Source organism: Salvelinus sp. IW2-2015, linkage group LG27, assembly GCF_002910315.2.
Source record: "Salvelinus sp. IW2-2015 linkage group LG27, ASM291031v2, whole genome shotgun sequence".
Classification (NCBI taxonomy): domain Eukaryota; kingdom Metazoa; phylum Chordata; class Actinopteri; order Salmoniformes; family Salmonidae; genus Salvelinus; species Salvelinus sp. IW2-2015.
In genome coordinates this window covers 32345371-32369306 of record NC_036867.1, presented here as the reverse complement: position 1 = coordinate 32369306, position 23936 = coordinate 32345371, and the positions used below count along the sequence as shown (strand labels likewise).

Here is a 23936-nt window from a genome sequence, read left to right as displayed (position 1 = left end):
TATAGATGAGTTATAAACAGTTGTTACACATCGTTTGAAATTGTGTGTGCTGTAACTGTTATTGAGAAGGCCTGGTTGTTTTACATAGACTTTGTCTTTTTGGCAGGSTTCTCATTCCTATAATGACCACAAATATTTCTAGGAGCCAAAGTTGTAGGCATATGCTTAATGATATTGCTATAAATAAAAAAAATCGGGGACAGAATCTTTGAGAACATACTCGGGAAAAGGTAATTAAAAAGTAGCAAGTCGATKAGGGATTAGAGAAAATTGCTGTGGATTTAATTAAGCSTGTTAAAGTCTCCCTCGCGTGTGTTTACGGAACGGTTTGCTGAAACAATATACCCCCTTCCACTTTGTCGGCTAGATMAGATYAGGACTTTCCAAAATGTATTGATGGAAATGAGGCCTTTCAGAATGTATCGACGGGAACACTCGGTGTGTCTCATAAATAATTATGATATTTGATTACATTTTGTATCGTGATTAACAGCCTTACTTTTGACAACGTAATTAGCTTGGTGGGGAAAGTTTGGCTAATGCTGCACAGCCAGGAACTGAATTGAAGATTGAAAGCATCTAGAGAGATCTCGATCTTACGAACATTGAAGTAAGATTGAAATATAGATGTCAAACTTTCCCGTGAACTATGGAAAGCATCTTCGGAGACTCAGTGACAAGTGGCTTCTGGTTCCAATTCATCATGTCTGGCTTTGGTGTCTGTGGATTRGTCTCAGAAAGGATCTCGCAGCCAGCGTCTGCTATTTATCTTGGTGTGGAACATCGACTAGCAATCTGACCCGGGTGTTGCATCAAAGTGGATGACAGTCTTTTTGTCAGTCGAGCATTATTGATCCTCACATCAATGGACTGTCASTGTCCCCCGAGCCTAGCTAGCTCCCTGGCAAGGGGAAGGAGAAACAAACAGGTGACGTCGAGCCACATATTTTCATCAAGGCTTGAGAGTGGGCGTGAAATCTCTCCCTGACATCTCTGGGGACTTTAGTGTCTCCGAACAAAACCTTTGAGTTTTTAGGCCAGGGCTGTATGGTTCACTGCACTGAGGTGTAGTGTAGCTCGCTAACCCTCCTGCTTCCTGTGCGAGAGKAAATGCTGGAATCAAGAATATGGTCTCGCTCARATAAAAGTACTCTCGTCCTGAGCTCAACTCACAGTGTGTTTTGAATGATGGATGAGCTAAATGTGAAATCATGAGAGAGGTCTTTGAGCTAGTTTGTTGTAAATAGGGGAAGCTGTGTGATATTTGCTTGCTCTATACACCTTGCATACATTTGAAATGTTACATGTGATATAAAGTCAAATTACATTAAGTCATGTCCAAATTATTGTCAAGACAATAGCTATGTCAAGGAAGGAACCTATGTGACCTATCTAGTCTGCGCTTACATTATTACTGAACATTGTACATCTGAGAAGGTTTAAGAAGGGAATGTCCCATGATTTCCTGTATATCTATCCCCCATGTGATTCAGTGTCCCTCCCTGAGGCTTTATGCTTTGCAAAGCAACAGAATGAGATGGAAAATATGCAATTATRATCTTCAACTGCGCACTGCGATACAGAACACAGAATGAGCAAATGCAGGCATATTGAGGACACCTATGACTGTAAAGTAATTGGAAAGGTGTTAAGATAGCAGAAGACCGACTGGGCACAGACGTCAATTCAACGTCTATTCCACATTAGTTCAATGTAATTTCATTGAAATGACTTTGAAATAATGTTGACTCAACCAGTGTGTGCCCAGTGGGATATGAGTGTCATGAGATGTTAAACTGTCCCATGGCAGGGTGCACTGCTCAAAATGTTTATTCTCTTCACAGGATATTATTTGGCATCTGCTGGAATCTATTCCTTTTTGTCCCTAGCCAAGACTGTCCCCACTTCCTACTAAATCAAACCATGTTGTAAATTGTGATGATTGAATCATTTATGGCTCTTACAGGAAGGGCTCAATCACAGCTAATGAAGGTGTTCTCATTTTTGTTTCCTTTAGTCTAGATACAATGGAGAGCTGCCAAAGACTGAATATCATAATTGGAGAAATGGAAGAGTAGTAGTGCGACTGCAACTCGGGCAATTCGCACCAAAATGGCGGCCCACCGGATCATCAGAGTGACCAACAGTAACCATGTTCTCCCTCGCTGCAAATCGGAGGGCACGCTCATTGATCTCAATGAAGGGCTCWCTGAGGCTAGCCTCACAGATGTCAAAGGTGAGGATTCAATACTGACTAATGTACCAGAGAGTTATTCAGCCATTTAAAGATATATTGATTTGAATGCAAATTGAGGATGAATTGAGGATGCTTATGTGAATTTCTGATCTTCCTTTTCTTTTCATGCAGTGCCTTCTTCCAGTGCCTTACGGCTGGACAATTCAGCTTCCTTTGTAACTGCTCGTGAAGTAGTCGCCATCAAGGATTACTGCCCATCTAGCTTTACCACGTTAAAGTTTTCCAAAGGTGACCGGCTTTATGTGATGGACACGTCGGGTGGAGAGTGGTGGTATGCCCACAACAACACAGAGATGGGCTACATCCCCTCAGCATACGTCCAGCCCATCAACTGTAGGAACTCATCGCTCAGCGATAGTGGCATGATAGACAATCTAGGGGAGTGTACAGAGGAAGGGGCTAAGGAGCTGGATCTCCTAGGGGAGTGGACAGGGGTGTCCGTTAAGACCACTCCTTATTCGCCTTATTTTAACAGCAACCCKTTCTCKCTCCATACCTCCTCCACCAACCCCTTCATCAACAGTGCTCATCTACATGGTTCTCTGGACCAGAACTGTAATGAGAGGGGAAGGTCCACGGACCTGTTCGTCTTTGACTCCCTGGCCTCCCCAGTCTCCCCTTCGGAACCTAACTCTACCTCCAGCACCACCATGATCAATGGCTTTAGTAGCTGCAACATATTTGACATGATGACAGCCACCAGCCCCAACCAGGACTTACAGGTTTTACAGACACTGCGAAGGGATAACCCATTCTTCAGGAGCAAGCGATCGTACAGTTTATCGGAGTTGTCCATCCTACAGACGCAATCCAACCCCCCCTTGCCTTCTTCCGGGTTCTTCACCGGCCTCAAGGCTCCCTCGCCAGAGCAGTTTCAGAGCAGGGAGGACTTCAGGACTGCGTGGCTAAACCATCGGAAGCTGGCCAGATCTTGCCATGACCTGGACTCTCTGGGGCAGAGCCCTGGTTGGGGACAGACTCAGCCGGTGGAGACCAACATTGTCTGTAAACTAGACAGTCGTGGAGGGGCTGTTCAGCTCCCAGACACCCAGATCAGCGTCCATGTCCCTGAGGGACACGTTGTTCCTGGAGACACCCAGCAGATCTCCATGAAGGCCCTACTYGACCCTCCACTGGAGCTGAACAATGACCACTGCTCCACAGTCAGCCCAGTGGTGGAAATCAAACTGTCCAACATGGAGACCAAGTCKTTCATCACTCTGGAGATGACTGTGTCCGTGACGGTGAAGAAAGACAGTGGTCAGGTAGCTGAGGTGCTCTGCGTCCGGAGTGACTGCAAGGAGGGACCCTATATAATCATCCCACATGCTTACCTATACAAGGACACAGTACAAGTCCAGTTGGATAACTTGGAGCCGTGTATGTACGTGGTGGTAGTGGTGCAGGCCCAGCACATCAACCTTAATACAACTGTATGGGACAATGTGTTGAAGAAAGTCACCCTGGGTGTCTATGGGCCCAAGCACATCCATCCTTCGTTCAAGACYGTCGTGGCCCTATTTGGGCATGACTGTGCCCCTAATACCCTACTGGTGAGTGAGGTGGGGAAGCAGGCCCACTCCGCCCCTCCAGTGGCGCTCACGCTGTGGGGGAYGCATCAGTTTGTCCTGGGACGGCCCCAGGACCTTCAGGTTGGCCTATACTCCAACATGTCTAACTATATGATCAAGGCTAATGAGCAAGCCAGGATTATTCGGGCCTTCCAGGTCAAACTGGGGAAGGTTAGCCGACTCATTTACATGATCACATCCAACAACCCTGAGGACATATCAGACTTCACCTTGCAGGTCCAGGTCAAAGACGGKCTGGACTGTATCCTGGCTCAGTTCTGCGTCCAAACACCGCAACCGCCRCCGAAGAGTGGAGCGCGGAACACCGGCCACAGGAGGTTCCTGAAGAAGAAAGAGGTGGTGGGTAAGATTCTTCTGTCACCTCTGGCCATCACTGCCAAATATCCACAGTTTCAGGAGCGCTGCATCACCAACCTGAAGTTTGGCAAGTTGCTCAAATCTGTGATCAGGCAAAACAAGAGCACATACCTGTTGGAATACAAGAAGGGAGATGTGATCGCCTTGCTGAGCGAGGAGAAAATCAAACTACGAGGACAACTGTGGACCAAAGAGTGGTATATTGGATATTATCAGGGAAAGACCGGTCTTGTTCACACAAAAAACGTTCTGGTTTTGGGGAAAGTCAAGCCTATTTATTTCTGTGGTCCGGACCTCACGACGACCATGCTAGTGGAGCAGATTCTGAAGCCTTGCAAATTTCTCACGTACATCTACGCCTCTGTGAGGACGGTACTCATGGAAAATATAGGGAACTGGAAGGCCTTTGCAGACGCYCTGGGATATGGGAACTTACCGTTGTCTTGTTTCTGTCGGACTGAACTGGACAACGAGCCTGAGAAGGTTGCGTCGGTTCTGGAGAAGCTCAAYGAGGACTGCACTAACATGGACATCAAGGAGCGGAAGACCTTCCAGAAGGAACTCATGACAGTACGTCCGTGTGTGTGTTTGTCTCTCTGTCTCTCTCTCTCTGACGCGTGTGTATGTGTGTTTGGAAACCGCTCGTCGTGCACGTTGTACCTCTTAGGCTGTAGAAGCTATTCAAAGGTGTGGTTCAATACAGAAACCGTATCAAAAGCGAAAGAAATAGGAAATTCCACTTTCTCTGGAAATAGGTAGCGCCTCTGTGTTTATTCCCTATTTTCCATCAGCAGCAGATGTTGACATGGTGTTTCCATTCTGTCAGAGGCAATGGGCTGTGATGTACTGTGAGATGGGGGGGGGGGGCTGATATGTTACTGTACTCAGGTTATTCAGTCACGTGTGGTAAGAAGTTTTCCTCGTCGCCTTAGAGTGCCTTAGGAGTAGGCCTACTTGTTGGGAGAATACGTGTGTTGTGACTTACAATGCACAAAAACACAGCTACGTCACCTCCTTCAGTGCAACTCCGAGACTGAGACAAACAGAGACGACAATATCCTGAGAGATTCTCCTCAAAGCAGGCAGGGTTGCTGTTGTGACAAAAAGTGTTGACTCAACATGCCTCTCACTTTCTCTCCAGTCACCCTTTTCAAGTTTCAGACAGAAGTGCTTGGTAATGTAACTATACCCCGCATTGCAACAGTCACAAACAGGCAACAGTTGTTTGAATTTGGATCTGCGGCGAAATTGGATCTGTCTGGGAAAGTGAGGTTGATGTCTTTTTCACAATGCTTGCTTTTGGAAACATTTTATCAGTAAGAGCTAGCATATATCAGTTTATTTTGGCATGAAATATATCAGGTGTCTATGCCTTTCAATGGTATTCTGATCAAAGGCAGGCTAGAATTCAAACAAGCAACCATTTTTTCTGCCAACAGGCATGATAAGCTGATGTTAGGCGTTTAGGTTTGTGCAAATATTGCCACTGCTAGCTACTGTACATACAGTAGACAAAGGGATGAGGATGGATTGGTCTCAGATAACAATGATCCATGCTGAAAGCCCTCATACTACCCCTCCTCACACACACACACACACACACACACACACACACACACACACACACACACACACACACACACACACACACACACACACACACACACACACACACACACACACCACACACACACACACACACACACACACACACACACACATTATTTATGGTGGACCCACAGATCTGTTTACTATGCCCCCTAGCCTGGGAGTAACCTAACATAGCGGGCATAAAAGAAAACACCTGAGTGGAGTTCCCACATCCGGTTTTCAATGGAAGAGGAAGTTGAATGGTTGAATGAGCTGTATCCCTGAAACCTGGAGGCATCTGGTTGTTGGRAACTCTGCTAATGGTGTCCTGMAGACGGTCCCTGAAATAGATCCATGTCCAATCTTTTCATTCCAGCCAGTCCCGGTAGCCTTCTAGCCACKGTAGAAACAGAGTGTTGTTGCCGATCCTGATCAGGCCAAGACACACCAGATATAACATCAGTGACACAACTGTTGGTCCATATTGATCAATGAAATACTGTACATTAGAGCAGGATCTTGAGGACCATTGATATTGCTGTGCTGTAGTCTACATATGCTGCGTCTTACTTTGATCATCCTGTTGTTGCAGGAATTTTCCCGCACAGCAAGAAGAAATGCAAACGTGTAATGTATTCAAGGTTTAAAAAGTTWGTCATTTCCTTGATTTGCCCTAACCAAAAAATGTATCAACCGCTATACATTTTTTCCATTAATTATATTCCACAGAACAATTCACATTTCCTGTTGCTACAAGATTATTTATCTGCGGTGTGAAACTGGCTCAAATTAATATGGGATCTGTATATAGGTTTGTGTGGGGGAGATGGTTGTATAAAGGTTTGACAATATTGCAGCCCTTTATGTCATTATAGTGAGAGTCTATGGTGAGAGTCTAGTGAGAGTTCTGTGGTATTTCTGTTGTTCTGTGGTCATTCTGTGGTTCTGTAGCCTTTCCTCAAATTGAGTAATTTGCCATTTTGGTGACCTTAATCTCACACAGTAGTAATTCATTATGTGGACTAAAACTGTTAATCAAAAGGTTTGTGCAAAAACGAAACTAAGAAGCTTTAAAGCTCAGTTAGTAGGCATTGTTAGACAGAACATAAGCATATGACCTAACCATGGTTGTCTGAATTAACACAACAACAAAAAATACACTACTTGACCAAAAATATGTGGACTCCTGCTCGTCAAACATCTCATTCCAAAATCAGGGGCATTAATATGGAGTTGGTCCCCCCCCCCCCCCCCCCCTTTGCTGCTATAACAGCCTCCACTCTTCTGCGAAGGCTTTCACCCTGATGTTGGTACAATTGCTGCGGGGACTTGCTTCCATTTAGCCACAGAATTATTGAGGTCGGGCACTGATGTTGGGCGATTAGGCCTGGCTCGCAGTTAACGTTCCAATTCATCCCAAAGGTGTTCGATGGGAAGGAGGTCAGGGCTCTGTGCAGGCCAGTCAAGTTCTTCCACACTGATCTCAACAAACCATTTATGTGGACTTCGCTTTGAGCACGYGGGCATTGTCATGCTGAAACAGGAAAGGGGCTTCCCCAAAACTGTTGCCACAAAGTTGGAAGCACAGAATCATCTACAATGTCATTGTATGCTGTAGCGTTAAGATTTCCCTTCAATTGAACTAAATGGCCTAGCCTGAACCATGAAAAACAGCCCCAGAACATTATTCCTCCTCCACCAAACTTTACAGTTTGCACTATGCACTCGGGCAGGTAGTGTTCTCCTGGCATCCGCCAAACCCAGATTTGCCCGTTGGACTGCCAGATGGTGAAGCATGGCGGCGAGCTTTACACCACTCGTGATCTTAGGCACCACACTTTACACCACTGCTGATCTTAGGCTTGTGTGCGGCTGCTCGGCCCAGGAAACCCATTTCATGAAGCTCCCGACGAACAGCTCTTGTGCTGACGTTGCTTCCAGAGGCAGTTTGGAACTTGGTAGTGAGTGTTTTAACCGAGGACAGATTTTTACGCACTACACGCTTCAGGACTCGGAGGTCCCATTCTGTGAGCTTGTGTGGCCTACCACTTRGCGGCTGAGCCGTTGTTGCTCGTAGACGTATCCCCTTCACAATAACAGCACCTACAGTTGACGTGGACAGCTCCAGCAGGGCAGAAATTTGACAAACGGACTTATTGGAAAGGTGACATCCTATGACGGGGCCACATTGAAAGTCARTGAGCTCTTCAGTACGGGCCATTCTACTGACAATGTTTGTGTATGGCGATTGCATGGCTGTGTGCTCGATTTTATACACCTSTCAGCAACGGGRGTGGCTGAAATAGCCGAATCCACAAATATGAAGGGGTGTCCACATAGTTTGGTATATATAGTGTAGCTGATTATTATATAAAAGTTGCTTAATAAAAGATAACCGAGATTAGCACTTCAAGCTAAGTGGCCTATGATTCAAATTCCTCACAAAACGTTCATTCACAAGTGTGACCACCATATCCATAGCTCTGTCTAGCCTACACAACGCTGTGCTCTATGGGTTTTAACAGCCTGCCTTCCCTTCTTTTCTGAGTCGCTYGCATGGTCTGACAGGTGTCGTCAGATGAAATGTGAGGAGAGGAAAGGAGACATTGGTCAGGCGAGATAGCAGGCCAGGGGGGGGTTGGGCGACCAACGCAACCTGACACCGCTAAGAATTCTCAAAGTGATGGATGGTGTTGCCCAGGTAGCAGACAATTGAAATGCCATCCCACTGCTCATCACTGAAATAGATCCCAATGGCCAACCAGAAAGACAGAGAGAGACACCTGCAGATTCCACAGAGTAGTAAGACACCTCCCTAGTCTTTATTTCTTTCTTTAACCTTTATTTACACCAGGTGTCATATTAAGACCCGGGTATTTCAGTCCAAGCAAAATTCTTGCTTGATAAATTGCTCTTTGCTAAGAAGCTATTTTTATTTATTTTTGACCATTTTAATTTAAAATAATCTTTAAATATGAAATGTAATAAATCTTTAAACATGAAAAATMTAATAAATAAATACAAAATTAAACAATAAATACATTTAATAAATTGTGTGTGTAGTAAGACACTGACTTTGCACAGACACTTTTGACAAATAGATACGGCAATGATTTTAGTCACTACTGCCATCATCCTATGTACTGTACGCACCATTAAATATAATGACTGAAAGTCACCATTGGGCCTACTTTCCCTATTTCAAACTACAGAGAGAGTTTATAGACTGCTGATGTAGAAACTTTTTCCTCACATGTAAAGTCCCAGGTTGACTTTAATGAGGAGGTTGAGTCCTTGTTACTGTGTTCTCCCCTCTCCTCTCTCCCCTCCCCTGCTGTTAGTCTCAGGGACACTGTGTGTGTGTGTGTGTGTGTGTGTGTGTGTGTGTGTGGTGTGTGTGTGTGTGTGTGTGTGTGTGTGTGTGTGTGTGTGTGTGTGTGGTGGTGGTGGTGCGTGCGTGGGTGGTGTGTGTGTGTGTGTGTGTGTGTGTGTGTGTGTGGTTGGCATTTGGCGCTTGTGTGTGTGTGTGTGTGTGTGTGTATACGCTCCTTTCCATGCCTTTTAAATGCAGGGAGAAGAGCCAGACAGGCTCATTTGGAACGAAGCTTAGAGCGATAACTGCCTCTGAGAGCTCTGAGGCACATGGTAAATTTGAGCTGTCAAATCCATGTCTGTCAGGGCTTTCCCCCAGTGGACATGTGGATCAAGTCAGAGAAGGAGTAAGCCTCCACACCCACACACACATTTTCGAAGGATGTCCCTAAAGCTTCCTCATTTTCATCAGCCTGCCTACCACTGGCATTCAGGTGCCGTTCTCTGATTGGATGGGGAACTGTCTGAGTGTGCGTGTGCGCAGGCATGTACACACACACACAGGATACACTTCAGAAGATTTCTGCGAGTTACGTAGTTTTATCATAGGTTTAGATTATGAGTTGAAACGAGAAGTAACCGTGAATGGCATGAGGCCTTTTGGAATTGGAAGGTTTTATAAGGATCCATTGCATTCTGGAATGTTTGAAAAATAAATGAGATCACTCACTGAACTGTGCAGGAGGTCATTCAAAAGAGCTGGAATCCTTTTTATACAGTACCTGTCTGAAGATAAAGATAATGGAATATGACATTATGAGCTATTGGTTTCATGAAAGAGTTCTGCATGAACCATAGTACATTATCATAAAGTTTTTGGTTTGCTCATGTTATGGGATACAACTTAAGCAGCATTTAAGCATTGTTTATCTGCTGCCATGGAATACATGACCCAACTCCTCAGCACTGTATGGGAAAATGACATGTCATTTGGTTTGAGGTTTCCATGACASGAAGTGATTGAAGGATTAAGAGGATAGATGTTGAGTTAAGAGGTTTTAAGAGACAGTGATTCAACTAATCTTCCTGCTGGTTGAAGGCTATATGTCAGAACTGTGACATGGTAACTAGAGTTGCACTCCAAATGGCACTCCATAGGGGTCTGGTCAAAAGTAGTGCACTATATAGGGCCCTCAAACTCAACTCTGGACCTRGAAGCCAGTTCCACACCATTTTTTWAAAATTGRTCCCCTCTAATCAGGAACTGATTTAGATCTGGGACACCAGGTGTGTGCAATTCATTATCAGGTAGAGCAGAAAACCAGTAGGCTCCGAATCTCGTAGGGTAAGAGTTGAATAACCCTGATATATGGTATAGGGTGCCATTTGGGACTCACKCTAGTAACTACGCTACCATGTTGACTCCTTGGCCCTGCCAGACCGGTGCCAGATGTTGTGAATGACACAGCATTAGGTCTGTGACRGAACTGAGCCACTCCATTGTGTCASTCACAGTTGACTCAGTTGGCATTGTTGGCAGATGGCGGTAYAAGCKGGCCCAGTAGCCGGACAGATGGTGGTGATGGTGGACGTTATGCTGCAGTCCTATTTTAGTAACTTTGACAGAAATGTGAGTCCTGATACAGCAGTCAGCYCAGGACAGAGGCCAGCTCATTAAAACAGTGCTGTTCAGAGTCAGGCCAGGTGGCKGAGGTGACTYGAGTAGCACTGAAATGCTTTGAAGACAGTGTATGTGTCCCGGTAGCACCCTATTCCCTAGTTAGTGCCCTACTTTTGACCACAGCCCATAGGGGACTATATAGAGCAGTGTTTCCCAACTCAAGTCCTCGAGTACCCCAACATAACTCGTTTTATTTTAACCCTGGACAAGCACACCTGATTCAAGCCCTAAATGGGTCCGGGGCTACAACATAAATATATGCTGTTGGGGGTACTGGAGGACTGGAGTTGAGAAACACCGATAGAGGGAATAGGGTGCCATTTGGGATGCAGTCACTCAGCTCCCAGTCACTCAGCTCCCAGTCACTCAGCTCCCAGTCACTCAGATCCCAGTCACTCAGATCCCAGTCACTCAGCTCCCAAGTTTGACAGACCAACATATGGATTTGAGTTGTTAAACGCTCCACATGCCTCATTCTCTTTCTGCAAAGCAAACACATGCTGGCTCTTCTATTTAGATACAGTATTGTGCAAAATATAGATAGTATGCCTGCCTCAGCAGATCCTGTCAAGTCGCAGGCTAACTCTCCAAAGAGACTTTGAAGTGGAAAAAACGTTTATGTATTAACTGTGTTGTAAGATATAGTGGTGAAAAAATATGCAGTCTCTTATTGGCAGGCTCAGTCTCTTAACTGGTTGMCTCAGACTTCTAAACATGAGTTCCTGTACATAAAACATATTGTTTTTACTGGGTRGTACTTTCCATTATCCTTTGATATTATATAGCCRTCCTGGGTTGTAGCCTACACAGTGTAGACATGCTGTATGGCAGCCCACCTCCTCGTGGGATCCCGATAGACTTGATTTACAGTCTCTCGTTCTTTCATCCCCTGTTCGTCTGTGGCGTTTCTGGTAGAGAGAGGAGGGGATTACTAGTGTATTTTCCCTGGCCTCCTGGTTTTATTCTTGTTCAACACATATGTGCGTTTGTGTGGTAAGACCTAGAGAGGCTCTTCTGAATCATGCTATAATTCACCCTCAGACTTCACAGCAGGCTTTGTTAGAGAATAGGGCAGGGATAATGTAGCCGTCGTTAGAGACGCACATGTATTGTATCAAGACAATACCCTGGTCCCCTAATGCTGTTCCTCCCCACTCCATTCACTATGTCTAGAGAGTCATGTCTTCACACCCCTTTAATGGTGAACACTATGTGACACAATGGTGTGTCATTGCTGGTCCTTGGGGTGTGTTGTTGAACTATTGTGTCGTAGCTAAATGTTGTCTTCCGTCGACGACCTATGCTCCAGGAAGGAATAAAAAGCTTGAATTAGTAAATCAAGTTGTCTRTGTGTGGCCTTTCRTCTAGGCCCTGTTGAAGATGGACTGCCAGGGTCTGGTGGCCAGGCTGATCATGGACTTTGTCCTGCTGACCACGGCCGTGGAGGTGGCCCCGCGCTGGAGGGAGCTGGCGGAGAAGCTGGCCCGGGTGAACAAGCAGCAGATGGAGCAATACGATGCTCCGCACAGGGACAAGAACGGCCTGGTGGARAACGAGGTGAGATTATCAGKCCATTACTTCGAAGATACTGTAACGTTTACTGAGTTTGACCGGTATTGACTGCCTCAGACCTGTAACAAAATGGACGTGAGAAAATGCTAACCCTGCTATCAGTTTCTTGGGTGCAATGTTCTCTTATATCAGCCAGTCAGACTTGACCTTAGAAGCATTTGGAATGATTCTCTGTCCCTTTTGTTGATCTTGAAGGGTTTTATAAGTACATTGGATTTATTGATTGATTGATCGGTTGTTCTATAACAGTCAATTGATTGATTGATCCTATGTTGACAGTCAATGTGGAAGCCAGCCTATGACTTCCTGCTGACCTGGGCGGCTCAAATCGGGGACAGCTACCGGGACGTGATCCAGGAGCTGCACCTGGGCCTGGACCGGATGAAGAATCCAATAACCAAGCGCTGGAAGCACCTCACCGGAACACTCATTCTGGTCAACAGCCTAGATACGTTACGCAGCTCTGCCTTCAGCCCTGTAGGACAGGGGGACTATGCCATTTGATCTGAGACCATRGACATCTGAAATGGCATCCTATTCCCTACGTAGTAGTGCACTAGTTTTTGCAAGAACCTGGTCAAAAGTAGTGCGATATATAGCGAATAGTGTGCCATTTAGGATGAACACTGAGTCTCTGGAGCTTGGCACTATGGATCCAGCAGGACTACTACTGGCCTCCTCCAGCCCTCAGGATGACCAATCACCAATCGCACKTTGACCATCGCTGTTATACCAGGAACGTTCAACTCTTGACCCTGCTCCCATCCTCTTGCACAGGACTACAATGGTTTGTAACCAGTAACCACCACTTCACACAGAGCACATGTTACTGTAGGTCCATTTCTCTGGCGGGTTAAACACTCAACACTCTCATTGGAATTTAGAGTAGATTATTATTAAGCCACAATATCGATGTGATTTCATAACGGTTGATGTTTCAATCAATTTCTAAAGGGTGGTTATTAATCTGTATTGTCTTTTGCTACGCATTTTTTCTACAGAAAGTGGCATAGGACTCATTTTTATGGCTTTTTTTTTCACTAAATATATAGAAATATATATATTTCAAATGAAAAATGTACAGAAACTTGATTTATGAAGTGCATTATATTATACGCAATCACTTCTGATTTCTATTTCTATCCCCCTTAAGTGTTCCTGTGCTTAAAATCTKTTTTTGACTGCTCTTTGTACTTTTTGCTTGCCAAAACAGTTAGGTGCTAGCCTAGATCACAGCTTATTGTTCTTCACAAAAGTATCATCAGTTCAGAATAAACCCCCTTTGGTTAGTTTCCTCTATGTTCACTTTAGGACAAAATGCAGTGCCACAAAAATTTGAATACTAATTACATAATGTATCCAACAAGGATCTTTTCTCTTTGTTTTCTGAAAATGTAAATGCAGAATTACCTCACGATATGGTCTCTTTATTTCATTTGTTTTAACKGGCAGTAACGGAATGAACAATTCTTTTGAGGAATTCAATTAGATGTGATGGTTTAAAAATGGTTTGGTCCGCCATTTTGAAGCTTGTGAACTAATGAAGCCTTTTTTGTCCTTGATTTGCTCATGAATATATTTTGGTTGCTGTGTTTTGCATTTTCAATGACACCCTTATCAATCAAAGGCTCAAACTCTGGAGATTTTAATCTTTATACATTCTTCCTCTTCATGTAACGCTACTGTATGTTTTCAGTGCAAGAGCTGTATTTTGTATGTTTTGTGAATTTCAGATTAAATGTTCATAGTATTATTTGCGTAGTTAAATTGTCACACTGGTCTGTGACGGTACAGATTGACAAGTTCTGCACATCGATGCCTCTATTAGTTGTTGTCTTTACCTGTTGGTTCGTAGTAACTCAATAAAATGGCTGACAATTCTAAAGTGCCTCTGTCAGGAAGTGTGCAGCTTTCATGGTCGGAATTTGTGTTCCGTGATTCTACATTCACAGACATTAMTAAACATAATTTGTCTCCGTATGGCTCTACACAAAGCAGCACAGTGACAGAGTAACCTAGGCTACAGTGTTTTCTGGGGAGGAGMTATTGGACTCTTGGGCTAGTGGCCAGTTGGCTTGRTTGCTCATTTAAGGCATTCCTAAGCATTTGCATCAGGCTGATTCATGAGATCAATCTCATACTGTAGATAAATAACACAATTAATTMTAGACTTGCAAAAGGAATCCAATTTCTTTTSCATTTCCATAAAAAWMGTACTTTTAATGAGGTAACTGATTAATGAATTAAGCTAAAACAATTCTGGAATMAATGAAAACACAAAGATATTATAATGAACAACAAATCACAGTAATATATGGATGGATTAAATACTGTATGCAACAGGATCTCACAAACTAATTTCCAGTCTTGACGTTCATCCAACTTGCGCCAAGGTCTAATTGCGAGGCTGCAGTCAAATGTCAAATTATGCCATCAAAAAGTGAGATTGGGTTGCAGCAACTGCCTCTTAGTTACATTTGACATTTTAGTAATTTAGCAGACGCTCTRATCCAGAGCAACTTACAGTTGGTGCATTCATCTTAAGATAGCAATGTGAGACGACCACATACTGTATCACAGTCGTAGTAAGTAAATTCTTCCTCAATAAAGAAGTTATGAGCAAAGACAGTCTTATTTAAGATACTCTTAGAAAAAAGGTTTCAATAAGGGTTCTTGGCCTGTCCCCATTAGAGACCCTTGTTTGGTTCCAGGTAGAACTATTTGGGGTTTCATGTAGAAACCTCTGTGGAAAGAGTTATACATGGAACCAAAAACGGTTCTATTTGGAACCAAACGGGTTTTTCAAAGGGTTCCCCAATGGAAACAMSCGAAGAACCCTTTTAGGTTCTAGATAGCACCTTTTTATTTTTAAGTGTAGGGTTTCAGACGTTTTRGGAAGATGMACAGGYACTCTGGTGTCCTAGCACCAGGGGGAAGCTGGTTCCACCATTGGGGTGCCAGGACATAGAAGAACTTTGACTGGGCTGAGGGGTTGGAGAGCCAAGTTGGGATATAAGGTTTGACCAGAGCCTGAAGGAAGGGCAGTTCCCCTGGCTGCTCCGTAGGCAAGCACCATGGTCTTGTAGTGGATGCAGCTTCGACTGGAAGCCAGTGGAGTGGTGACATGAGAAAACTTGGGAAGGTTGAAAACCAGATGGGCTGTGGCATTTTGYATAAGTTGCAGGGGTTTGATGGCACAAGRGGGYAGCCCAGCCAACAGATAGTTGCAGTAGTCCAYACGGGATATGACTAGCGCTTGGATTAGGCCCTGCGTCACTAGTTGTTTGAGTTCATGGGAGGCCTTGGTTTATCTGAGTTCAAGCGATACGAGCGTGGCTACCGAAGCCAAGGTATTACACATAGTTAAGTAGAAGGATGTTTAAATATATGAAACTTTCTCTGTACCCAGTATTGAAGGTAGAGCTCTCATTAGAGCCTAGCAAAGGGCACTGCAGCAGTTGAATCAATGTCATTTCCATAGCTCTGATCTAAATGTGKCACCCCCTCAATCAAAAGAGAGGGGGATGAAAGAGAAAGAGGGGGAGCAAAAAAGAGAAGGAGAAGAGTGGCCAGACACCGTTGCATTCCTAAACGTATAGATCACGTCTATTATTGTGTAACTGTGTCCTGTCGCACCTTTTTATAGTAATAATGGGGTTAATTAATTAGACTAAAGCTTTGATAATTATTCCTCCCTAACGGAGACAGACTCCCCATGGTGACGGAGGGGCACCTTCAGTTCCCTTCCTCCTGCTTCCATATGAGTCGCCATGGCGATGAACATTCCTTCCTGCCCGTCGCCTGGTTACAGCTCAATGGCCTCGTGTGTGCTCAGAGAGAGGGTCACGCCATTGTCTGGGGTTCGACCCTCTGCTTGTGAATCATGCATAAACCAATGAATGCCCATGAGACACTAAGGCCAYCCCAYACCATACACAGTGTATTGGGACATTGAGGATGGCTGTGAAAGAAATCCTCACGCAAATGCAAAGTACAAATGCAAAGCAGGCCTACAATCATCACTTTCTCAGATAAGCTTCAATTCCTCAGCTTGGGACAGGGCAGGGGTTTAGTTTCCCAGGCCCATGTTTCACCTCATGTGTTCTTTAATTTCTCAAACTGTAAATMAACTGTTATTGTCAAGAGGTGCCTAGGCTAGTGGGTTTTCTAATGTAGGAAGCCCTTTTGAGGTAATGATGATGTGATCATTAGTCTAACGATGGAAGATGTTGTGAGCTGAGMGCAATGCTTGTCCCATTTACTAAATGTTGTTAGATTTCATATCCTGTCTCCCTGGGATCATGAATAATCACCTCTGTCCCTGTCTCCTTGTGTGTGTGTGTGTGTGCGTCCGTACATGCGTGTGTATGTGACTTTATAGGAAGGGAGAACATATTGGCTGAATGTGCTCTATTGATGATTTMCTGTCTCCATGGTAACCTCTCCATATAAACACTTGCCAAGGGAGTGAGCTTGCCTCTGTCTGAGAAGAGGGGGAAAGCACTTGAGCTTCTACTGCCAACAGCCTGACACCGAGGGAGAGAGAGGGGGAGGGTCTACACACTACAACACTACACAKAGTAATCATCTTAAATCCTGTTGATTTCAACTCAATGTTTCTACAATATTCAACAATATTTTATCTGTGCAAAATAAATAACCTAACCAGGCAACAAAAGCCTGCTAACCTAGTTTCAGATGAAACCAGTGTAGGCTAGTTACTCTCTAGGCCTGGTCATATAAAAATGCTGTCCTAAGTAGTATACCAAATGGCCTTGTTTTTACTTTTCCTGTTCACTTTCTTACTAATGTCCCATGGAGTCTTGTAGATTTCTGTATATCACACTGTCAGGTGTCAGCACACGAGAGTAAGAGTACAGTCAGGAGGACYGGAGGAGGACAGGACAGGAGGGAATGGCCTGGACACCCATGGCACAAAGGGGACACTCTTTAAGTAAAGGTCTCACTGGTTCAGCAGCGAAGGGAGACTATCTCCCTCTTTCTCTTCCTCTCTCTGTCTCTCTCTCTCTCTCTCTCCAATCCAGGCTGCATCACATCCGCCCGGGATTGGGAGTCCCATAGGGCGGCGCACAATTGGTCCAGCGTCGTCCGGGTTTGGCCGGGGTGGGCCGTCATTGTAAATAAGAGTTTGTTCTTAACTGACTTGCCTTGTTAAATAATGGTTACATTTTTTGCATTTTTTAAATAATCAATAGGAGGTTATTAGACAATCCCCTCTTCTAACCTCTCAGAATGAGAAAGTGATTATACCAGGAGTGCTGCAGTAATTGTTTCTAAACACATGAGTTTCATTTCATTTAGCCTACAGTAGATTTCTGCCATACAGTCATTCAAAATAGGCTGTTTTGTGTTTTAGCCACAGAATGAAATTGTATTGTATTGTATTGTATCTCTATGGTTTTAACCTTTATCGTTTCTTAAGTCCGAACTCTGAACTAAGTATACTGGGTGTTYCTATTCTCCATTGAATGCATCCTTGTTGTGTCTATACCTTGACACGTTTCCTTTCGTCTCAGGAACACTTCAAGGCTCTTGAAATGGCCAGTGCCTAGCAACAGAATGGGTCCCATGTGTTCAGATGTGTTGAGTGTGTTGCTTTCCATGTCAATATGTATGTTATTRTAATCCACACACCATTTCAAGCTCCTCTAAGGAAGTGTGAGTACGTGACAGGCTGCCACGTTTGATTTAATCTATAAACAAACATAATTTAATAGAATTGAATGGAATAAACGTAATTTTTTCCTGTTAACTACATTTTTGGATAAAGACGCAAATCCTGCTTCACAACAGCAGTATGTGTTTCTGTAGATGCGTGCGTGTGTATGTACAGTCGTGGCCAACATTTTTGAGAATGACACAAATATTAATTTTCACAAAGTCTGCTGCCTCAGTTTGTATGATGGCAATTTGCATATACTCCAGAATGTTATGAAGAGTGATCAGATGAATTGCAATTAATTGAAAAGTCCCTCTTTGCCATGCAAATGAACTGAATCCCCCAAAAACATTTCCACTACATTTCAGCCCTGCCACAAAGGACCAGCTGACATCATGTCAGTGATTCTCTCGTTAACACAGGTGTGAGTGTTGACGAGGACAAGGCTGGAGATCACTCTGTCATGCTGATTGAGTTCGAATAACAGACTGGAAGCTTCAAAAGGAGTGTGGTGCTTGAAATCATTGTTCTTCCTCTGTCAATCATGGTTACCTGCAAGGAAACYCGTGCCGTCATCATTGCTTTGCACAAAAAGGGCTTCACAGGCAAGGATATTGCTGCCAGTAAGATTGCACCTAAATCAACCATTTATCGGATCATCAAGAACTTCAAGGAGAGTGGTTCAATTGTTGTGAAGAAGGCTTCAGGGCGCCCAAGAAAGTCCAGCAAGCGCTAGGGCCGTCTCCTAAAGTTGATTCAGCTGCGGGATCGGGGCACCACCAGTACAGAGCTTACTCAGGAAATGCAGCGGGCAGGTGTGAGTGAATCTGCACGCACAGTGAGGCGAAGACTTTTGGAGGATCGCCTGGTGTCAAGAAGGGCAGCAAAGAAGCCACTTCTCTTCAGGAAAAACATCAGGGACAGACTGATATTCTGCAAAAGGTACAGGGATTGGACTGCTGAGGACTGGGGTAAAGTCATTTTCTCTGATGAATCCCCTTTCCGATTGTTTGGGGCATCCGGAAAAAAGCTTGGAGAAGCACATCAGTCCTGTGTCATGCCAACAGTAAAGCATCCTGAGACCATTCATGTGTGGGGTTGCTCCTCAGCCAAGGGAGTGGGCTCACTCACAAGTTTGCCTAAGAACACAGCCATGAATAAAGAATGGTACCAACACATCCTCCGAGAGCAACTTCTCCCAACCATCCAGGAACAGTTCGGTGACGAACAATGCCTTTCCAGCATGATGGAGCACCTTGCCATAAGGCAAAAGTGATAACTAAGTGGCTCGGGGAACAAAACATCGATATTTTGGGTCCATGGCCAGGAAACTCCCCAGACCTTAATCCCATTGAGAACTTGTGGTCAATCCTCAAGACGCGGGTGGACAAAAAATAACACAAATTCTGACAAACTCCAAGCATTGATTAGGATGCGTCCCAGAAGTTAATCTACAGCATGCCAGGGCGGATTGCAGAGGTCTTGAAAAAGAAGGTTCAACACTGCAAATAATGACTCTTTGCATCAACTTCATGTAATTGTCAATAAAAGCCTTTGACACTTACGAAATGCTTGTAATTATACTTCAGTATTCCATAGTAACATCTGACAAAAATATCTAAAGACATTGAAGCTGCAAACTTTGTGAAAATGAATATTTGTGACATTCTCAAAACTTTTGGCCACGACTGTATGTTTGCGAATGGGTCTGTGCATGTGTGTGTGTGTGTGGTATCCATTTTACTCCYGTTTCCCTACTGAAAAAAGCAGCCGTGTTTCAGCACTGTTTCTCCCTCCACCTGTAGTGTACCCTCTCCTCTGCAGGCAGGCTGTGTCCGCTGGACCATAGCAGAGGCAGTACCAGGTACACTGGAAATGYAGTGGAAGACAAAGTCAAGGGACATCGGAGTGTGTGGGGTCGATATCAGAGAAGGAGAAATGTCAAACCTCGCTGAACGTAGAACTAGATAGAGTGGAAGTTAGAACATTAAGTGTATCCTCATTTAGCTGTTAATCAGGCTTTCAGGTGTAATATACAGAAACCGTAGGCTACTAAAATCACTTTGTTTGCCACCAAATGTTCTTTTAAAACGAACAATGTACAACATGAATTAAAAGAAAGTTCTGGAACCTTGAGAGTTAAACCAAAAATGACAACTACATTACATAGTAAGATAAGATTTGGGCTACAAAGTGATGATTGCGGTATTGGCAGAAACGCTACAAGCCTTCAAGAACGCCAAGCAAACTTGGCCTGTGTCATTATTTGCCCCATCAAAACTGCAGTAACAACTGTGTCCCAAATGGCACCCTATTCCCTACATAGTGCACTACTTTTGACCACWTCCAATGGGGCTCTGGTATAAAGTTGTGCACTACATAGGGAAAAGACTGCCAGTTGAGACGCAAACCGAGAGAACTGGAAGGAAATCAATGTTGCTGATGCCTCCTTTTGCCACTGAAGCCCTTTACATTAGAGCTACTGTAAAATGCATGAGCCGGCCTGGCTGGAAGGGTGTCTCAGGTGTCAGGCAGTAGGACTGGTTAAACACCAATAAAGAAGTGACATTTCACATGGAGAGAGAGAGAGAGAGAGAGAGAGAGAGAGAGAGGAGAGAGAGAGAGAGAGAGAGAGAGAGAGAGAGAGAGACTTTTATTGTCTTCCTATAGAGAGCTGGATAGGGCTTCATTATTTGCAATGTGTGTATTTGTTAAGAGTCTCAGCTTTCTTAATTTTATTGATCCCAGCTCCCACCACAAGCTGCATCAATGAGCCACGCAAGGATATAAAGCAACTTGTGGGGAACACGGCCCTGTTGAGTCAGATTGCGCAGTTAGATAGTTAGAAAGGCCTCCCTTGACTGCATCCTAATGGGAGCATCATTCTTTACTATCTCTCTCTCTCTCTCATGCCTTGAGTCGAGCTGCATAATTAGTTTGTCTTTTTTGGGATAAAACGTTTTTTGTATGAAGAAACAAAATATATAGCCTATTAGCCAAAAAGTCTATATGTTGCAGTGTGTGTATTTATGCATAAACTATTTAGTTACAAAGCATAGGCATACACTAATAGTCCTACCCTAAATTGTCTCATATATGATTAGGAAAGGCTGATCCGAAAATGAAAGCAGCCCTGGCTGAACTGTGATAAATGGAGAAAATATTAATTAGGTGCCTACTTAATAACCCCTGAGGCAGGCTGTACATTAAAGGCCCACTCCTTAATTTGAAAAACAATTAAAAAAAAGGCAGCCCTGCCACTTAGTTTGCTATAAAGCTGAAGGATGGAACTGGAAGCCTACTGAGGAGTTGTCCTGACATCTAGTGGTGAATATTTTCAACACATGCATTTTTTTTGTAATGTGCTGTAAATGTAGGCCTACGTGCCATGGGTCATTCAATAGAACTTGCCATGGGGTCATAAAAAAAAGGCAATAGGCCTACCTGGCAAAAAAAAAGAAGAAAAACACCTGGCAAAAATGTGTGTCTAAACTCCACCTCCTCAGTTATGGTGCAGTACTCATGTCATGTCATAGGACTGCATATTCTTAATTTATATCTTTATTTGTATCTGTATGTCATAGCCTACAAAGGTGCCAGGAATGTATTTTAATAAATAAATGAATGAATAAATAAACATAACACTGTACAAGGTTTTGCAACCTTGAGGTTTCGTTRCCCTTGGTGCAGGTTGCTTGCCGCTATGCACATGTGGCACTGGTAATGTGAAGTTTCGCCCCTCCAAGCTGAAGTCTATAACATTCCTGATTTGTCTGCTACGCGAAGGCGGAGTCTCCTAGTGTAGTAGACTAATGTGTGTGCGCAACGCTGAATGGTAACCACTGTGGCAACCTTGTGAACCAACAGTCTCTCCACAGCGCTTCGCGTCGGGGTGTTCTTTTTTTCGCCGATAACAGAAATGTTCTGACTTCCGGCTACCTGGCCTCATCAGAGAAGGTCAYCATTTGCATATTAATTAACTTCAAGATGAGATGTTAATACAACAACTCGTGGTGGATTGTTAGGCAGCATCCGATTACTGAATTGCATTTGTTGCTGCAGCTGTATGCGTCGGGAGCCAACGTGCCAGAGGTGACTGCATCCACCGCAGCTTTTATAGACCAAGGGGACTGATGACAATAACAATCTCMGATAGTATTTCATTGTGACCGTGCGCTCTTCTCCAATCCATACAGGTTATCTACCTTGAGAAATGCGTGCTTGCAGAATGCAATAGCAGAAGATGGAACAACAGATATTTTTTTTCATAGAGATCTAAGAAAGATATAGCCCGTATGTATGCTTAGCATAAAGCAGGTGCCTCTTATTTGACTTCTCATTCACCAGTGCGTAAAATGGGTAACAGTTTTTCTAACATAGCTGCTTTTCAGTCCCTGCATATTGTCTTGCTGGGTTTAGATTCCGCCGGTAAAACGACTGTCCTGTACCGCCTGAAATTCAACGAATTTGTGAACACTGTTCCCACAATCGGATTTAACACCGAGAGGATCAAACTAAGTAACGGTACCGCCAAAGGGATCAGTTGTCATTTTTGGGACGTCGGGGGACAGGAGAAACTAAGACCGTTATGGAAATCGTACAGTCGGTGCACGGATGGCATTATTTACGTAGTGGACTCAGTGGACGTGGACAGACTAGAGGAAGCCAAAACAGAACTGCATAAAGTTACCAAATTCGCAGAAAACCAAGGGACTCCACTACTGGTGATAGCCAATAAGCAGGACTTGCCCAAGTCTCTGCCTGTCCATGAGATTGAGAAGCAACTGGCACTGCATGAGCTCAGCCCTTCTACCACTTACCATGTCCAGCCTGCATGTGCCATCATCGGTGAAGGGCTCCATGAAGGCATGGATCAACTGTATGAAATGATTGTGAAACGAAGGAYATCATTGAAACAAAAGAAAAAGAGATAAAGACTCATTACTGTAAAGTTGACCCCTATCTTCTGAGCTGTCTGCTACTGTACCATGACTTTTGCTGTAGTAGGTATGTCAGGTGATTTTTGTTATGCAGACTGTTACACTTGCAGTGTTTTTTTTAATGATACACTGTATAGCTTTGGGGTTATTGGTGAAGTTAGTCACTTTTAGCTGTGCTGTTACATTCAGTAACACATAGGGAGGAAAATAAAAACTTGCCTCTGCTATCAGAAATGTCCATGACAGGCTGGTACCTGTTTGTTGCTGCTTCACAGTATTTTCTTGTCAATAGTTTTTTCCCCTGGAGAGTYAATGCCCTACACAGCACTTTTTGACAGACTGGAGTAGCCCARATTATTTCCAGATTGGAATGAACGTCATTAATCAATATCAATGTGCTTATAATGTACTTATAATTTTTCCACTTTGCATGCTCTGTTTATGTTACTAACARATTTTGAGAGAGACCGTCCATTTCGTTCTAATATTTCCCCTARTCCTTTGATAACTGGGCAAACAGTGCTGTTTTATAGTAGAATACAATAGCCTATATTGAGTTTAATGTGTCTTTCAAATAAAAAAGGCTATTCCTATTTTGCACGTTTCGTTCACACATATTGTTTTGAATGTTTGTTTTATGACTGATGCCCAGCTGAGCATTCTACTCAATGCAGTGTCAAAAGTGCCAAGGAAGATTTAGTCTAAAGTGCATTACTGTGGCTTGGAAACACGATGACATTCCGAAAGGAGGCAAATAATTAGTAGGAACAGCTTTTGTCATTATTGTTATGTCGCCAGATTGACTTTAGATGCAGTATAACTTTAGCTAGCTAGCTAAGATCGAAGGGAGCGCAAACATTTTGTTGCTAGCTAACGTTAGCGTTGTTACCTATTTCTGACAAACTTTGCTATCTCACGACAACATGTCCATCTCTCTCAAGTAAACTTGACGACA

General features: G+C 43.8%; 2 protein-coding genes across 2 annotated transcripts in view; both read left to right on the top strand.

Annotated features, from left to right (window-relative positions):
• LOC111953776 (SH3 domain-binding protein 4-A-like) overlaps positions 1–14269 on the top strand; it is a 28290-nt gene extending 14021 nt beyond the window's left edge. Inside the window, exons 2-5 of the mRNA XM_023973266.1 lie at positions 2018–2236; positions 2369–4776; positions 12158–12346; positions 12641–14269. Of these exons, the coding sequence (XP_023829034.1) occupies positions 2113–2236; positions 2369–4776; positions 12158–12346; positions 12641–12865 (2946 nt within the window). The 5' untranslated portion in view covers positions 2018–2112 and the 3' untranslated portion in view covers positions 12866–14269. The remainder of the gene's footprint in view (positions 1–2017; positions 2237–2368; positions 4777–12157; positions 12347–12640) is intronic.
• A 7591-nt stretch (positions 14270–21860) lies between these two features.
• On the top strand, positions 21861–23574 carry LOC111953180 (ADP-ribosylation factor-like protein 4C). Its single transcript, XM_023972276.2, has one exon. It carries the CDS (start codon positions 22397–22399, stop codon positions 22973–22975), a length of 579 nt encoding a protein of 192 aa, XP_023828044.1. The 5' UTR covers positions 21861–22396; the 3' UTR covers positions 22976–23574.
• Positions 23575–23936: the final 362 nt, after the last annotated feature.